General features: G+C 40.8%; 2 protein-coding genes across 16 annotated transcripts in view; both read left to right on the plus strand.

Moving 5' to 3' along the window:
* Window positions 1-3,651, plus strand: part of BCO2 (beta-carotene oxygenase 2) — a 52,356-nt gene extending 48,705 nt beyond the window's left edge. For 11 of the 14 annotated variants that reach the window (XM_013979374.2, XM_013979376.2, XM_013979375.2 and 8 more), the window contains 4 exons: window positions 601-738; window positions 1,316-1,498; window positions 1,983-2,093; window positions 3,402-3,651. In XM_013979374.2, the coding sequence (XP_013834828.2) occupies window positions 601-738; window positions 1,316-1,498; window positions 1,983-2,093; window positions 3,402-3,422 (453 nt within the window). In that variant the 3' untranslated portion in view covers window positions 3,423-3,651. The remainder of the gene's footprint in view (window positions 1-600; window positions 739-1,315; window positions 1,499-1,982; window positions 2,094-3,401) is intronic. The other 3 variants (XM_005667336.3, XM_021062790.1, XM_021062789.1) reach the window with 1 other exon arrangement.
* PTS (6-pyruvoyltetrahydropterin synthase) lies at window positions 7,317-14,964 on the plus strand. 2 transcript variants are annotated; one of them, XM_005667339.3, is made up of 6 exons: window positions 7,317-7,595; window positions 9,465-9,544; window positions 10,973-10,995; window positions 11,670-11,726; window positions 14,268-14,338; window positions 14,532-14,964. In XM_005667339.3, the coding sequence occupies exons 1-6, from the start codon at window positions 7,510-7,512 to the stop codon at window positions 14,653-14,655; spliced, it is 441 nt and encodes a 146-aa protein (XP_005667396.1). In that variant the 5' UTR covers window positions 7,317-7,509; the 3' UTR covers window positions 14,656-14,964. The 2 variants fall into 2 exon arrangements, with proteins under 2 accessions (XP_005667396.1, XP_020918450.1); XM_021062791.1 differs by lacking the exon at window positions 7,317-7,595 and adding an exon at window positions 7,605-7,687 and having other exon boundaries at window positions 10,973-11,122.

Consider the following 17,844-nt stretch of genomic DNA (forward strand, 5'->3'; position numbering starts at 1 on the left):
TTCTTTTTGTCTTTTTAGGGCCACACCAGAGGCATATGGAAGTTCCCTAGCTAGGGATTGAATCGAACCTACATCTGCCGGCCTACACCACAGCCACAGTTCGGGATCCGAGCCTCATCTGTAACCTACACCACAGCTCATGGCAATGCTGGACTCTTAACCCACTGAGCAAGGCCAGGGATAGAACCTGCACCCTCATGGATACTAGTCGGGTTCGCTACTGTTGAGCCATGACAGGAACTCTTCAATATGTTTCTTAATGACACCACTATCTGATGTTGATCTATATAATCATTTGTTTATTTGATACTACTTAAGTAACATATTTCTTATCTATTATCATTCTTTCTCCACTAGAATACAAGTTTCACAAGGCCAGAGACCGTTTTGTTCATTGTTATATTCCCAGCATCTGAAACAGCACTTGATCTATAGTAGGTACTCAGCTGATAATTGGCTGAGTAAATGAATGAATAAAAGTGATCATTTATGCAGTTACTTAGAACTGCTAATAATATTGACTGGGTCTCCGTTATCAGGACATGCTATTATCCTATGAATGACAATTTTCTCATCTGTTTCTTTCTCTCTCTTGAACAGGCCTATAATTCAGTAGCCAGATCTTTCCCTCGAAGGTTTGTTTTGCCCTTACACGTCAGTTTGAATGCCCCTGAGGGGGAGAACCTCAGCCCGTTGTCCTATTCTTCAGCTAGTGCTGTGAAACAGGCTGATGGAAAGGTATGCTGTGAATGGGCATTAGACTAAGGCTTGAACTTTAGTTGTGTTCCTTTATTCACTAGTGAAATAGTGTGGCTATGTAGCATGGCTGTTCCACAGTTTTTGGTGCCCAGGAGGAGTCATAACATTCAGCTGAGTAGGGTCAGGTCACAGAGCATGGCTTGAAAAAGAGCTATAGAATTCTGGGTGGGAGTGAGCACTGTACTTACGTATCCCTTTTGCGTTTTGAAACAGATGTGTGTCCCTTTCTTATAGCTGCAAAATGTCTCAGAATATGAGGTTGGAATTGACCATCCCCACCTTTTAGATAATTTGCACTTACATATTATTGTGTATCTATCATTGTCTTAGCTTTAGTAGAATAAATACTCACTTCCACCTCCTGAGTCATTTGACAACTTAGCTATAAAACCTGATAATCATTTATGCATTCATACACATGATGAAAAGAGGAACAATATAAAAAATGACATAGAACCCAGTTTCCAAGCTCTGTCACAAACTCTTACAGGGTGTTAGCCCTTCTCAGACTTACATTGAAGAAATCACTACAAATCCTTTTGTGACCTCTTTTTAGATTTGGTGTTCTTATGAAAATCTACACCCAAAGGACCTGGAAGAGGAAGGAGGTGTTGAATTTCCCCAGATTAACTATGGCCAATTCAGTGGCAAAAAATATCGTTTCTTCTATGGTTGCGGCTTTCGGCATTTGGTGGGGGATTCTCTGATCAAGGTGGATGTAGTGAACAAGACACTGACGGTAATGAAATTCTCTTACCTTTTCTAAACTCTTAAAGGACCTGTTCTGACCTTTAAATTAGTTTCTGTTTTGTTGAAGGCAGGTTTTAAGATTCTTTAATATTTAAGCAGCTCAGCCACTTACTTGTAATAAACCTCAGAACCATGGAATCACGTAGGTTAGGGGTATGTTCTCCCTAGGGAATCTAAATGAACCACATGAAGAGAAAAAATAATTCTTTGCTTGATGGTATTTTGAGAGAAATCATGGGACAATTCTATCTGAGGTTGATGGGAAATTCTAAGTACACAAATTGTGTTTGATGATGATGGAATCTGCAGCCGCAAAAGCGCCCTCTCTCATATTTAACTCAGTAAGCCTGATTCTTCTACTGTGGGACTATTATATCAACAGCCAAATTCATGCTGGGAGTGACAAAAGCTATAGAAAGCTTACAGATCATAACTAGTCTTTTATCAAATACTTTTTTTTTGTGGACTTACAGGTTTGGAGAGAAGAGAGCTTTTATCCCTCAGAACCTATTTTTGTTCCAGTACCAGGAACTAATGAAGAAGATGGTGGGGTTATTCTTTCTGTGGTGATCACCCCCAACCAGGTAATATATTTCTGGCACTAGTCAGAAAGAAAAGTAGTACTGAGCCTTTTGAGAGTTATATTTAGTGATGCTGTTGATGGTTTATTTTGATTCCAATTTGGCACTTTATATCTCCTTTCTTCCTCTCTCATTATTTATATAACCCCCTTTTTTTTGCAATCCATATTTTATTACTGTTTTAAAGTTCTATTTGTAGAACCGTAATAATAATTTGCATTTGCATTGGAATTTACAAACTACTTTCTCTTCTTTTTTTTTTTTTTTTTTGCTTTTTAGGGCCGCACCTGAAGCATATGGAAGTTCCCAGGCCAAATCAGAGCTAGAGCTGCCAGCTTACACCACAGCCACAGCAACAGCAACAGCAACGTGGGATCCTCAACCCACTGATCAAGGCTTGAACCTGAAACCTCATGGTTCCTAGTTGGATTCGTTTCCATTGCGCCACGACGGGAATGCCAGAATTTACAAACTGCTTTCATACACATATCTTATTTAGTCATCAGAACAACTGTGTGTGGTACCATTTTACACATGTGGAATTTGTAATTTAAAGAAGCTGAAAGAGACTTGCATCACATCTCATAGTGGTAAAGCCAGTATTTAAATCCTAGTCTTCTGAATTTCTAATATTTCATACCACCATCTGTGCTGCCAATTTTAATTGAATGAGGCAAAAATCCAATGTGCTAGTTGACATCTAACTTCTCATCTAGGGCAATCTTGTGGCAAATAAGTTCACTTATCAGCTTTGATCTATTATTAGTGGCTGCCTTGGGTATGAGATTCTGAGGCTTTTTAAGGTTTTGGTGAGAAAAGTGCTGAGATCAATTAGTAATGTCTGCCATGGGCTTAGGAGGACTTAGTCCTCATGACATGTCCTTGGCACTCTGGAAATCAGGCCAGGGAAAATCTCAGTCAGCCTTGCAATGCTACATTTTGAACAGCTCCAAAGTAACCTAAAATGGAGGCATTTTATTTTGGAAGAAAGAATTGTTATGTCTCTAGGAGATTGAAAAGGGCCAGGTAAAAAGATGCTTAAACCCAAAGAGATCCTATGAAGGTTATTGATATAAACAACTTAGTTTCTTTGCTCCAGGTATGAATATCTTCAGCCATAATTTCCTTTCAGTCCACTTCAGCATTCTGCAAATATTTAGTGAATGACTAGGCAAGGCACTTTACTAAGTGCTGGGGATAGATATGAAGATGAATAAAACATGGTCTCTTCCTGCGGAATTTTTCAGCCTAGTAGAGGAAAAAAATTTTTGATAGAAAAAAGAATTTTCAATATTGTGTTTCCTTTTCTAGAATGAAAGAAATTTTCTCTAGTCTTGGATGCCAAGAACTTTGAAGAACTGGGCCGAGCGGAGGTGCCTGTGCAAATGCCTTATGGGTTCCATGGCACCTTCGTGACCATCTGATGGAACAACCATGAGGTCTGAAAACTAGGTTTGAAATGAATGTGCTCTGTAGAAAACAGAGAGCACAAGTGCACCTTACCTTCCAATCTTAGACATCTGGCTTTAAAATTTCTATTAAAAATGGAAGGCACCAGATATTTATAGTTTTATATTTATTTTGTTAGGGATCTTCCTTGAAAGCATTAAGCAAGTGTTGATACAACTTTTTTTTTTTGGTCACTCTGCAGCCTGTGGAATTCCCAGGCCAGGGACTGAACTCCTGTGACAGCAGCGGATCCTTAACCCACTGAGCCACCAGGGAATTCCTGATACAACCTTTGGAAGAGAGTTTTAACTTTCTACTTACCAGATATACCTTCTTCCAGGTAATACGAATACATAGGAGTTCCTGTTGTGGCTCAGCTATAATGAACCTGACTAGTATCCATGAGGATGTGGGTTTGATCCCTGGCCCTGCTCAGTAGGTTATGGATCTGGCATTGCTGTGAGCTGTGGTGTAGGTCACAGATGCAGTTTGGATCTGGCATTGCTGTGGCTGTGACATAGGCTGGCAACTGCAGCTCCGATTTGACCCCTAGTTTGGGTGCAGCCCTAGAAAAAAAATAAGATACATAAAACAAAAACTAGACTTGGGTATTATCACTACTAGAGCAGTGGGTGACAGAGGTTCCCACACTTGGGAGAAGATTACAAATAACCATAACCAGTAGAATATGAATTTAGGTCTGAAAAGCCCCTTGTTTCTTCCATGACAGGCTGCCTGTTGCTACTGATCCTAAGGTACTCCCAGAGGATCTCATGCGTGGAGGCTTCTAAACTGGCTATTTCTCTGCCGTCCACAGCAGATGCCACTGCAGTTGAACTACCCACTACCAGTTTCTATCCTGCCCCCAGCTCAGCTTTGGGAAGGTGTTGTTTTGAGGGATGTTGCTAAAGTCAGGCATTTTTTCTAACCTCCAGGTGTCTAGTTCTTCAGAGACTGGTGAAAAGTTGCTAGTTCTTTATAGTTGGGCAACAGGTGGCACTAGAGACCATATAATCTCCACATTTCTAAACTCAGTGTTTACCTACAGCCCAAACCAGCCTAAACCTGTCACATAAACCACACCCCCAAATCCCACATTCTTTTTCCATTAGGTATACTCCAACCCAGGCCAGTTAAACTGTCCATGCTCCACGTGCATGTTGAATATTGCTGGACAAGCCTCTCAAACATGTGGTTTGTGGACAATGTGAACCTGTTGGATTTTCTGCATAGCCCTCCATCAGCATAGTTTCTTCTCTGTTTTCCTTGATAGTTACTATAAACATCACCAACTCTATTCTCTTTAACAAAAATGTTCCATACAAATGCTTCATGCTGGGGTGGCAATGAAGTAAAAGTTCTAAGTTTTGTGTCCAGGGTGGTGAGATACAGGACAACAGCAGTAGGTACAGAATGGTAAAAAAAAGATGCCTAAACAGAATTAATATAGCAGAGGTGGGAGCTCAGAGGCTTAGACAACCATAAAAGCATAAATCCCCTGATATTTCACAAAATCTTTGAAAGGGTATTGTACTTCCTCAAACAAGACATGGAGGTTTGATCCAGATCTTTCTTATCTGGACCCGAAGAGTGAAGGAGACTCCATCTGACTTTTGGGAGGTACACAGACCTATCTGATCTTGTCCATCTTCTGTTTTTAAAACTTTACTCCATTCTACTACATAGGCAATGAAGCCCAAACATATAAAGATCAGCAGTATAAACATAAGAATTTGACCCAGGGATGTCTGAATTCTGTCTTGGCCCTGCCATCTTTAAGGTTGTTTTGTTTGTTTGTTTGTTTGTTTGTTTTGCTTTTTAGGGCCGCACTCATGGCATATGGAAGTTCCCAGGCTAGGGGTAGAATTGGAGCTACAGCTGCCAGCCTACACCACAGCCACAGCAACGCAGGATCCAAGCCGAGTCTGCGACCTAAACCACAAGTCACGACAATGCCAGATCCTTAACCCAGTGAGCCAGGCCAGGGAATGAACCAACTAGGATCCATGAGGTGCGGATCAAACCCGAATCCTCATGGATCCTAGTCAGGTTCATTAACCACTGAGCCATGAAAGGAACTCCTATGAGGTTCTTGAAGGAGAAGACAAAAAGGGTCAATACTTTATAGTCTAGGTACAGCAGAAAGTTCTGGAAATTGAGCATATGACTGAGACATAAAGCTTAGGCAGGGCCTCTTCCTCTCCCTGAGTCCAACTTACCACTGGGCAATGTCCTGAGACTCAAGGAAAGGGAGTATACAAGTGAGGGGAAAGGGATTAGGGGGCTCCCTAGTGACCCGTCTTAACCACGTCTGCAAAGATACTATTTCCAAATAAAACCATATTCTGGGGGGGGGGTACAATTCAATCTGTAGCAGTGTGACTGAGGGTAAATTTGGTGAGTGCCTTTATATAGAATCGACTTTAATAAAATAGAGCAAAAATTCTGCAAATGCAATGATTTTTATTAAAGCAAACAGCAATTTCTCCAAAATTATACCCTTTTAAAATTTTATTTTGATTCTTTAAATCGTTTTTGAAACAAGTGAGGCATTTGTGTAATCGTTAGAGTATCTATGATGTAGTCAGTGCCTGGGGGAACACTGTTTACATTATAAGTGATCTTGGGTAAGTAATTCATTTATAGTAGGCCTGTATTTTCTTATCTGTGAGAGGACTGAGTTAGATTTTGGGTCTCTACCTCAAAAATCTCTGGTTTGGAGTTCCCATCGTGGCACAGCGGAAATGAATCTGACTAGGAACCATGAGGTTGCGGTTCGATCCCTGGCCTCCCTCAATGGGTTAAGGATCTGGCATTGCCGTGAACTGTGGTGTAGGCCATAGATATGGCTTGGATGCTGTGTTGCTGTGGCTGTGGCATAGGCCCTTGGCAACAGCTCTGATTAGACCCCTAGCCTGGGAACCTCCATGTGCCGCAGGTGCGGCCCTAAAAAAAGGACAAAAGACAAAAAACAAAACAAAACAAAACTCTGGTTTATAATTATTCAAAGTTCTTTTACAGTCCAGTGGAGGAGAGGAGAAAAAACTTGAAAATGTGTGAGGAATATTTGCTACATAACATATTAATAATAACGATAATGCAGAATGAACAACATATATAGCTGGAGACAGGAGACATTTGAGAGAAATCATTGGGGCTTATATTTCTGCCATGCCCATGATTTTATCTATTTCCAGTGCCTGGAACATGCCAGCAACATAGTACACACTCGGTAACTAATGAAAGGATGAAGGGAGGCAAGAGATGACATGGTGCATGCTGGCAACTCTAAGTAGTTTGATCACTCCTTAGGAGTAGATGTGAGGAAACAAGATCCTATCACTCCGAGGTGTCTGCGGTGAACAGAAAATTGCTAATGTGTGTATGTTCATGGGTGCATGTGCTTACACTGTGGCAACCAAGTGATAAATGGGTCCATGCAGGAATGTGGACGATAAGGACAGCTTGAGAACTCCCCTTTGTTCCAAACAGTCCAAAGGTAATATCGGTTCTGAAGACCACGTGGTCCTACACGTGCCCTCAAATTTCTCCGCCTTTTAAGCTATAAGTAGACTGGTCCTGGGACTCATCTCATCCTGCCACTGGAGGTTTACACCGTAACCCTGGGCTTTCCAGAAGCGAGTGGGAAGGGCGGCTCAATGAAGTCCCTCCCTGATTCAAAGTAGGCCCACGCGCACCCTAACTGCACGACGTGGCCTCAGGTTTAGCGGACAGAAAAATGAAGGCCACCAGACCCCATCTACTCTAAGGCACGCCCAGCTCTGTGAGCTCTTGCTCTCCCGAGATAACGGAAAGCCCGGTGCGGCCTCCAAGCCGGCAGAGGGAGCTCAGCCGCAGGGCGCTTCCGGGGCGCCTGCCGCACTGCGCAGCCGCGGAGGGAGGCCCCGCCCATTCCCCCAGGCAGGCGGCGGCCCCGGGGCAGGAGGCTCGGCCTTGCCTCGCGGGCGGAATGAGGAGCGACGCTGACTCAGGCCCCCACCGGCGGGCGCGAGTGTCCCGCCTCGCGTCCTTCAGCGCGTCCCATCGGCTCCACAGGTGGGTGTGCCCACGGTGAGAGTAGCGAGGGCGGGGCCTTCGAGGCCTGGGCCTAGGAGGGCCTGGCGCCCGGACGTCGGGGGTCGGCCGGGGTACCCTACGTTGAATAGGCGGGGCGCGCGGCGGGGCGGGGGCGCGCGGCGGCGGGGCGGGGGGGCGCGCGGCGGGGGCGGGGGCGCGCGGCGGGGCGGGGGCGCGCGGCGGGGCGGGGGCGCGCGGCGGGGCGGGGGCGCTGGGTGCCTTCTTAGGGCCGCCGGGCCTCGTCGACCACCTAAGAGCCGTGATAGCGAGTTGACCAGGCTCCAGAGGGGCTGTGCAGTGACTGCGGAGGGCGACGGCCCAGGGTACGCAGCCCGGAGGGTCCTCTCGCTGGCTCTGCGACCTGAACGTACTTCTTGGTCCCTCGGATTGCTCTAATTTAGCTTAGAGGGTCGCTGTGACCTTCAAAGGAGTTGAGCTCGCCCACGTTACGCGGTACCCGGCACATCGTAAACACTCAGTTCATGTTAGCTGCTGTTATGTCAGGAGCATTGGCAAGCAGCACAGTTGGGATTGAACCCAGAGTACTCAGACTGCTGGGTCGAATTGAAGAGTTGATTTTGAGGGGATATTTGCCACTTAGTAGAAGGCTCCACTCTCTGAGCATCTGTTTCCTCCTCTGTGAAACCAGGATAATAATTTCTACCTAAGAGGATTGATGCATTCATTCACAGGACAGGTATTTTTTGTCAGGTCTTGGGCTAGGTAACAGGCATGCAGCAGTGATCAAGACCTGTCTTAGCCTTACTTCTGGAATGTACAAACTGGCCAATTTTTTGGAGGGTAGAGTGAGGTAATTTTGTGCAGAAGCTTTGTGAATTGTGGCACGTGGAATGTAAGAAGTGGGTGAGCAGGAGAGAATGAGGAAAGTAATAGTGTCTCACAGAGAAAGGGGTTATTTAATAGGAAGCTCAAACATGTGAGGGTTGTAGAGCCTCCTTGCAGATGCACTGTTGATTGGACAGGTATAAATATAAAAATCCGTTGAGAAAATTGTTCTCTGTTTAGAACATACGCTGAGTATCGTAATTTTATTTTATTTTTATTATTATTATTTTTGTCTTTAGGGCCACACCTGTGGCATTTGGAGGTTCCCAGGCCTAGGGGTCAAATCAGAGCCGTAGCTGCTGGCCTACACCACAGCCACAGCAATGCCAGATCTGAGCCGCATCTCAACCTACAGCACAGCTCATGGCACTGCCACATCCTTAACCCACTGAGCCCTAGGCCAGGGATTGAACCTGTGTCCTCATGGATGCTAGTCAGATTCATTTCCCTGAGCCACGATGGGAACTCCTCCATGAGTATTGTAATTTTAAAGTTTCACCTAACTCGAATACTCCTCAATGTACAGGTGAAGTTATCAATATTAGGCAATAGTTGAGGGATAATAAAAACGTTTTAAAGGAAAGGTCAGAGATTGTTTTTTGGGAGGAATGAGATTTTAAGCCAGTTGAAAACAAACTTTTTTTTTTTTTTTTTAAATAATTACCATGTGCTTTTGCTTCATTCAGTCGGTGCCTAGTAATATAGTAAATGTTGAGTCGAAAAATGCAAGGGCCTTGAGCAGATTAGTTATTGAAATCTTGCTGTGGATCAAGGATGTTGAATTTATTTTTGCTAATTTGTATGGTATAGTAGTCTAATTAGGGGACATACTCTGGTTCCTGACATAAAATTAAGTAATCAAGTCAAATTGTAACTCTCCATTTGGTGAGCTAAAGAATAATAAATTGTGAAAATTTTCAAAGGCTAGAGCAGACGATAAGTGTAGAGAACAGAGAAGGTGTCTGAAATGTGTCATGTTGACTTTTTTTTTTTTTAAATTAGCAAATCTCTCAGTAATGAAGAAAACTTGAAACTCTTTGGGAAATGCAACAATCCAAATGGCCATGGGCACAATTATAAAGGTGAGAGAAAAACGGGTGAAATTTTCAACAATGATGAAAGAGTGTTTAGCAAATGTAGTCTTACTAAGAAACCTTAGAGACAAACCATGAACACTTTGAGCCTTGAATGAGTAAGGAAATGGAAGAACAAAATGAAAAGATCTGTTGCCTTGGTTAGGTATATCTTGAGTTTTACTTTGCAACTGCCTGCTGTTATAGGTAGTTCAAAACAATGAATGGTTTAAATAATTTTTTCCTTGGCCGTAGAGTACATGACATTCTTTTAGCACTGTATTTCCTTCTAATTGGGTATTACTGAGCCAGTGTTAAGATTAGATTTTATTCTTTGAGTAAATAATGACTGAAGAAGGGGAATATTGGCCCAGGACATGCCGTATGCTAGAAAAATGGGTTAGGGTCTAAAACTTTGCCAGCAGAGATTATTTTTCCAAGAAAGTAATTAATTTTTGCAAGGACAAGACACTTATTATTTGAGATACAGATGATGTCTCAAAAACCAGCTGTATTAACTATAAAGTATCATAGCGTATGTATGATGGAGTAAAAAGACCAGAAAAGATGCTAGATTGGGATTTCTAGTTTAGTTACTGCCTCTTACTTATATCTCTCATTCTTAGTTTGCTCACTTACCACTTAATACCTGATGGTTTGTATTGAGCTGAAAAAAAATGTGAAGGACTCTGATTGTCAAGACTGTCCTCCCTCCCTCCTTCCTTCCTTCCTTTTGCTTTTTAGGGCCACACCTGTGCTATATGGAAATTCCCAGGCTAGGGGTCAAATTGGAGCGGCACCTGCCAGCCTACACCACAGCAGTGCCGATCTGAGCCGCATCTGTGACCTACACTGCAGCTCATGGCAATGCCAGATCCTTAATCCATTGAGCAAGGCCAGGAATCAAACCCGAATCATCATGGATACTGGTCAGGTTCGTAACCTCACTGAGTCACGGTGGGAATTCTCAGGATTTTCAAAAGCTTCATACAAGTACTTGTTAATTTATAGGTCATGACTGTAAACTATGTTTATATTCGCATGAGTAAAGGGATAAGTTTTTGGCCCAGTAGTAGTTTTTTTTGCTCAGAAAGGTACTGCCCAGAATTGTAGCTGGGTTTCTTCTTGTACATTTTCTACTTTTATGGGCAGTGATCAAGCAGCGTATTGATCCTCCTAGTGGAGATACCTACCGAGTGTGTCAACATCATTAGTGGAATTTATACCCTTTTTGGCCTTAGCTAAGCTCTACTAAGTTCCTCTGCATTGGTCAAGTCTTGCTTTAGTTGCTAAAAAGACCTTAACTAAAAGAACAGATGTTCTGGGGGAAAATAAGACTAGGGTAGAGAACTAATAATTTATGTTGCTAACTGTGTCTGGATGTTAATCTGTTGAAAGTCATGCTGCTTTTTTGGTATTTTGTTTTCTTCCCCATAGTTGTGGTGACAGTACATGGAGAGGTACGTGCTGAAAATATCTGTGTGGTTTGTGCAGATTGATGGGGCCTCTTTCAGCCAACGTGATGGATTCTGTGTTGAAAAATTCTGTTCAAATCTGTATTGCTTCAGTGTTGGTCTTTGTGTTATGGTGAGCTGCTGCCATTTCAGGCCTTTCCTCTCCCACAATGTCATCTTTAATGTGCTATATGTGAACAGGTGGAAAAGCAGGACAATGAAAAGGATGCTTCTCTAGGCATTCTTTTTTTTTTTTTTTTTTTTTTTTTTTCTTTTTGCCATTTCCTGGGCCGCTCCCATGGCATATGGAGGTTCCCAGGCTAGGGGTTGAATTGGAGCTGTAGCCACTGGCCTACGCCAGAGCCACAGCAACGCGGGATCCGAGCCATGTCTGCAGCCTACACCACAGCTCACGGCAACGCCGGATCCTTAACCCACTGAGCAAGGTCTGGGATCGAACCCGCGACCTCATGGTTCTTAGTTGGATTCGTTAACCACTGCTCCGCGACGGGAACTCCCTCTCTAGGCATTCTTGACGGTTCCATGCTGAGGTGGATTGTCTGGGGGATGAAGGCAAATTTGGGCACAGTTTCTGCACATTGTGCAGCCTTTGATAATTTATCAGAGGTTTAAATATGAAGAGCATGTTATGGTAATATTCACCTTTGTTTGTTCTTTAGATTGATCCTGTTACAGGAATGGTTATGAATTTGACTGATCTCAAAAAGTATATGGAGGTAATGGCATGCCGATGCTTATTGTGTCCTTTCTAAATATATTTGATGGCCCCTTTCCCTTTCCTGGCCAAATATCACCAGAGATCCTGTGACCTGGCAAGTGGAATTGGATGTGGGAGTGGGGTGGGAGTGGGGTAGGAGTGGGAATACCTTTTCTCAGTGTTCTCCTGAAGGTGTTTGACTTAATGGGAACTAGTCACAGTTGTGTGACAATGATGGGAATATATGGGGCATGCTCATCTTGTATTCTTTGTTGGCACATCCTGATTTCCTCCATTTAACAAATTCTCCCCCCTTTTAAGACACAGCTTTCTCCTTGAAGCTTTTTATTCCTTCTATGAATTTTCCTTATGCTTTTGATCACAGATTTTATACTACCCTGTTTTATTCTCTCTACCTTTATTATAAACTCCTTGGGGCGGTTCATCATAGGGATAACACAAAAGAAGCTGTTCAGTAAAAGACTCACTGATTGTATCATTACAAAATTCTTGCACTATCAGAGACCTCAGAGGTTATCTCAGACAGCTTCTCCATTCCGTAGATTAAGATTCTAAACGGCCCTAGGTCATGTGGTTAGTCCTTTACGAAGTTGGGATCATATTTCCTTCCACCCAGCTTAGTTTTTATTGTGCCATCATTTCACCTGTTTATTTCACTTCAGTTTTGCTCCTTAACTCTGTTCTAAAATCTGACATTTGTTTCATAAAAATGCTGTTATTAATAATTACTTTTTTCATGTTACCTATCATCCATATATTCAACAAGTTTGCCTGCTTTGCATCAGCCTTTGAGCTGGGTATTAGGAATACAGTGATGATGTGTATAACGGATCATTTGACTGTATAGCGAAATTGACAGAACATTGTAAATCAACTATAATAAAAATTTTTTTTAAAAAAGGAATACAGTGGTGAATGAGACATAGCTCTTAGCCACAGAGTTCACATGCCTTTTTTCCAGGAGGTAAAGAATAATGAGTGCTCAATAAGTGTTCATTGAATAAATAAGAGAATGAATGAGTGAACACAGTACGGTGCTCAGAATACTTTAGAAGAGCTGCAGTGTAGACAGAGTTCTTACATTTACTGGGGATGTAAAGCATATATAAGCCAAGTGGTTTATAATACAAACATGAGAAATAGATGTTCTAAGCAGGCCTACAGTTAATGCTAGAGGAGAGTTTCTCTACACTTATCCCTACTTTTGCATACCTAAGGACATCACACACCCCCATCGGTAAGAGTGGCTCACATGGCTTACAGAGTCAAATTAGAAAGAGTCCTGTAGAAGAGGCTCCCTTCAATGGAAAAGTTGGGAACTGAACTGACAAAGATAAAACAAAGGTTTATTTTCTTGATATCTTGGTATCCATTTGATTATTTTAAAGAGTTTGCTCAAAAAATGATTGCTATTATTGCTGTTGATAATATGGAAAATTATAGATTGTTTCATAAATGCTTAAAATTTTTTAATTGAAGTATGATTGATGTCCAGTATAAGTTAGAAGTATATAAATATACTGATTCATAATTTTTAAAGGTTGTACTCCATTTATGGTTATTATAAGATATGAAATATGAATTCCCCATTTTGTACAATATATCTTTGTAGTTTATTTAATTTTATTTATTTGTTTATTTTGGCCATTCGCAAGGCATGTGGAAGTTCCTGGGCCAGGGATGGAACCTGTGCCACAGCAGTGACCTCAGCTGCTACAGTGATAATGCCAGGTCCTTAACTTGTTGCATCACAAGGGAACTCCATCCTTGTAGGTTATTTTACACATAATGGTTTGTACCTCTTAATTCCCTTCCCTGTGTTCCCTCTCCCCACTGGTAACCATGAGTTTGTTCTCTGTATCGGTGAGTCTGTTTCTTTTTTGTTATATTCCCCAGTTTATTGTATTTTTTAGATTGCTTAGATTTTTTTAATAATAGCTAAAACTAAAAACTTACAAATAAGGCAATTACAGTTCTGTCATTGACAAAGAAAAATGTTATGTTTAATATGTGTGTGTATATAAAAAAGTTTTAGGAAGCAATACTTTATGTGTTTATATTTTTTCTTCTAAGAGCCCAAGATCATTCATAAGTAACTCCTTATGCAAGAATTTAGAACTACTTGCATCATAATTTCAGTCTTATCTCCTTTATAATATGTAGTACTCATTGGATCTTTGTCCTGATGACATTGTGCTAAAGATGAAACTGTTGGGGAGAAGTATTTCTGATAATATTTCGGACAGAATTCAAGAAATGTTAAACTGAATTCTGAATTACAGAGGCTTGTTAGGAGAAAGCTCCAGTGCATTCTCTATTTTTTTGGTTTCTTACCTATTGCATTCAGTAATGAGAATATCTAGTCATTATGGAGAGCTAGGCCTTACTTTATTTTATAACTTGAACCTTTCTGAGATTGTTTTGTAAGACAGTACTTGAAAGTATTGAGTTAGTGTCTAAATGATAAGGCGAGGGTTAGAGGCAAAGTTATACGAATCATAAATGACATCAATGATGTTTTTCTTTGTTTTGTCTGGAGGAGGCAATCATGAAGCCCCTTGATCATAAGAATCTGGATCTGGATGTGCCATACTTTGCAGATGTTGTAAGGTGACTGATTATTTTACCTTACGTAAATAGTAAGAAAGAAGAATTGATTTTGACATTTTTATTTGGTTATTATGTGATTTCTAAAGTTTCAGCTTAGTGGTATCTTTTAAAACTAGAATTTCTGTTCTCTGCAAATATTAAACAGGAAAGTTTGCTTATTTGCCTTTTGATCATCTTTTCTTTTCTCCTACAGCACAACAGAAAATGTAGCTGTATATATATGGGAAAACCTCCAGAAATATCTTCCTGCGGGAGTTCTTTATAAAGTAAAAGTATATGAAACTGACAATAATATTGTAGTCTATAAAGGAGAATAGCTCTTAGAGATTAATACCATAGAAAGGTTTAATTACTTTCCATATTTGAAGACAGTCTTTATTCCCCTGGATAATTGAGAAGTCATCACATGATGGTTATACCCTCGTATTATATTATGAAGTACCTGATTTATTGAAATCATTGTGAGTAAGACCTTTTTTAAATTCCAGTCTATTTTAAATCCAAATCTATGATGTATTCTGGGTGTCATTTAAAGAGTGTATTATCCATAAATTACAATTGTTTTAGCAGAACGTTTTGGTGTAAAATTATTTGAAATCAAAATAAATCTATTTTTGTTTTTTCTATTGCCTCTTTTTAGTGTTCGTTTTCTTTTTGATATAACATAAATGGAAAAAATGTTTATAATACAGCAAATGAATCTTACAAAAAATAAAATACAGGTGGCCACAAAGTCTGAAAACATAGACAACATATATTTGTTAGTAGATTGAGCTCCCTTGATCACTTCTAGGATATGCCAAAGGTACAGGTATATAGAATGAAAATTAGACACAAATCATCTGAGGCAACACATTGTAAATGGAGGTATAGGGACTGCTGCAAATACTGCTTTAGTGCACATCATTCAGTGCTTATTGAACCAGGAACTGCCTGTGAGGAATAGCACATTGAACATATTGTGGAATATCAGTAAAATACTTTTATATTTGTCTACGTTTCAAGACCTGGAGTTCCCATTATGGCACAGTGGAAACAAATCCGAATCTGACTAGTATCCATGAGGATTTGGGTTTGATCCCTGGCCTCGCTCAGTTTGGGTTAAGGATCCCGTGTTGCCGTGAGCTGTGGCGTAGGTCTCAGATGCATCTTGGATCCCACATTGCTGTGGCTGTGGTGTAGGCCGGCAACTGCAGCTCTGATTTGACCCCTAGCCTGGGAACTTCCATAGCCTCAGGTTTGCCCTAAAAAGCAAAAAAAAAAAAAAAAAAAACAAAACCTTATGGCTACCTGAACAATTTAAACTCAGAAGACTGAAAAATAATCTTATGTATTAAACTCTTAAAATAATCATAATGAAAAGGGATATATTACTCTGTACATCATTTCTTGTATACAGTTTTTCCTAATTAATCCTATTTTGTTCTGATAATTAAACTACCTGCTTAAGTTGAACTGTATTTTTGGCCTTTTTTCTCTGGTATCTTTTCCTCATGCCTAAATCTGCAAGAATGTATTTGCTTTCTTCACACAAAGAACTGTTTTCACTTGTTTTCTCATTTGTATTCTAAACCCTTAAAATATAGGGGTTTATTTTTCTCTTCACATAGCAGCTAGTACACAAAGGATTCTTAGAATGTTGCTGCCTGAAAATAGTAAAAGGCTATGTGCAGTGATAACTATATTAAAATTTTTCCCCAGGAGTACACTTGTATTTTGGAGAGTTAATAATTGCAGGAATTTTAGGTGGATTTTTGACAGTAATACAGTGCCCTCTTGATTAAATTTGAATGTGTTTTAGTTAATACAATTTTTATGTTACTTATTCATGTATATAAGATGATTTGAAAGGCAGGACAGCTATAATTTGTTAAGGTACTTTATGTTTTAATTTCCATAAATACCATGCAAGGTGAGTATTATTCCCATTTTATAGATGAGTTAATTAAAATTGAGAGTTCCCGTTGTGGCTCAGTGAAAACAAATCCGACTAGGAACATGAGGTTGCAGGTTCAATCCCTGGCCTTGCTCAGTGGGTTAAGGATCTGGCATTGCAGTAAGCTGTGGTATAGGTCACAGACCTGGCTTGGATCTAGCATGGCTGTGGCTGTGGCATAGATCTCCAATTTGACCCCTAGCCTGGGAACCTCCATATGCTGGGGTGCAGCCCTAGAAAGCAAAAAGGAAAAAAGAACATTGAGTTTAAGCTTGCCTAAGCTCACTGAGCAAATATCACACTGAATGTTTGATAGTCATTCTGACTCCCAAGCACAGATTCTTTTTTTTTTTTTTTTTTTTTGTCTTTTTAGCTATTTTTGGGCCGCTCCCCGGCATATGGAGGTTCCAGGCTAGGGTCAATCGGAGCTGTTGCCCACAGGCCTATGCCAGAGCCACAGCAATGCGGGATCCGAGCCGCGTCTGCAACCTACACTACAGCTCACGGCAACGCCAGATGGCTAACCCACTGAGCAAGGGCAGGGACCGAACCCGCAACCTCATGGTTCCTAGTCGGATTCATTAACCACTGCGCCATGACGGGAACTCCCCAAGCACAGATTCTTAAAAAAACAATGTATATACATGTCAGGATTTTTTTAATGCCAGATTTTGTGGATCTGATATCATATTTAAAAAAACAATTTTTCATACCAAGAGGGATACTCCAGGTGTGTGTTGTTCATGAGTTGTGTTAAAAGAACATTTTTTTTTCCCACTTGCTGTCCTTAGGAAAGTGAGAATTATGTCTATCTGTTCCGTCTGTCTACCTATTTGTTGAGTGAAAGAATGAGTGAGTAGATGAGTGAAGGACCAAAGATAGGATATAAATGATTTCTTCTGCATCTCCCTAGAACCTGCTATCAGGGATCTTTTCAAGCTATAGTATAATTACTGCTTTATCTTTTTGTTTTTTTACTACCCTGTTACCTTGTGAGCAAAATTAATTATCCTAAAGTACTCAGGAACTTTTTATTAAGTAAATGAATGGCATATTGGTAGAAATTGCTGAAATACATTTGGTAAATATTTTTAGAATTGAATAACAACATTTTTTGAGATTTGAATTATAATTGATTGCCATTATTGCTCAGCTGTGTCGCTTTCAACTCAGAGCCTTAGTTTCTTTACCCATAAAATGAATGCTTGGACTTGAGAAGTTGCTCTGTCAGTTTTTAGATTTTGATGCTTTTATTTTATTTTTTCCTTTTAGGGCTGCACCCACAGCATATGGAACTTCCCAGGCTAGGGGTCAAATCAGCCTCATCTGCTAGCCTGTACCACAGTCACAGCAATGCCAGATCCAAGTTGTGTCTGCGACCTACACCACAGCTCACAGCAACACTGGATCTTTGGTCCACTGAGCAGGGCCTGGGATTGAACCTGCATCCTTATAGATATTAATTGGGTTCTTAACCTGCTGAGCCATGACAGGAACCCCTTGATGATTTTAAATACCAAATGAGTAAATATTAATTTAGAGAAGGAAAAGGATTATTATGGGGTGTGAG

The sequence above is a fragment of the Sus scrofa genome, chromosome 9 (assembly GCF_000003025.6).
Source record: "Sus scrofa isolate TJ Tabasco breed Duroc chromosome 9, Sscrofa11.1, whole genome shotgun sequence".
NCBI lineage: Eukaryota > Metazoa > Chordata > Mammalia > Artiodactyla > Suidae > Sus > Sus scrofa.

What these genes read in the sequence shown, in the direction of transcription:
- PTS (XM_005667339.3), top strand. Translation starts at nt 7,510, where the DNA reads ATGAGGAGCGACGCTGACTCAGGCCCCCACCGGCGGGCGCGAGTGTCC. An exon ending in GCGTCCCATCGGCTCCACAG is followed by an intron (nt 7,596 to 9,464) that starts GTGGGTGTGCCC and finishes TTTTTAAATTAG; the next exon opens with CAAATCTCTCAGTAATGAAG. An exon ending in TACTTTGCAGATGTTGTAAG is followed by an intron (nt 14,339 to 14,531) that starts GTGACTGATTAT and finishes TTTCTCCTACAG; the next exon opens with CACAACAGAAAATGTAGCTG.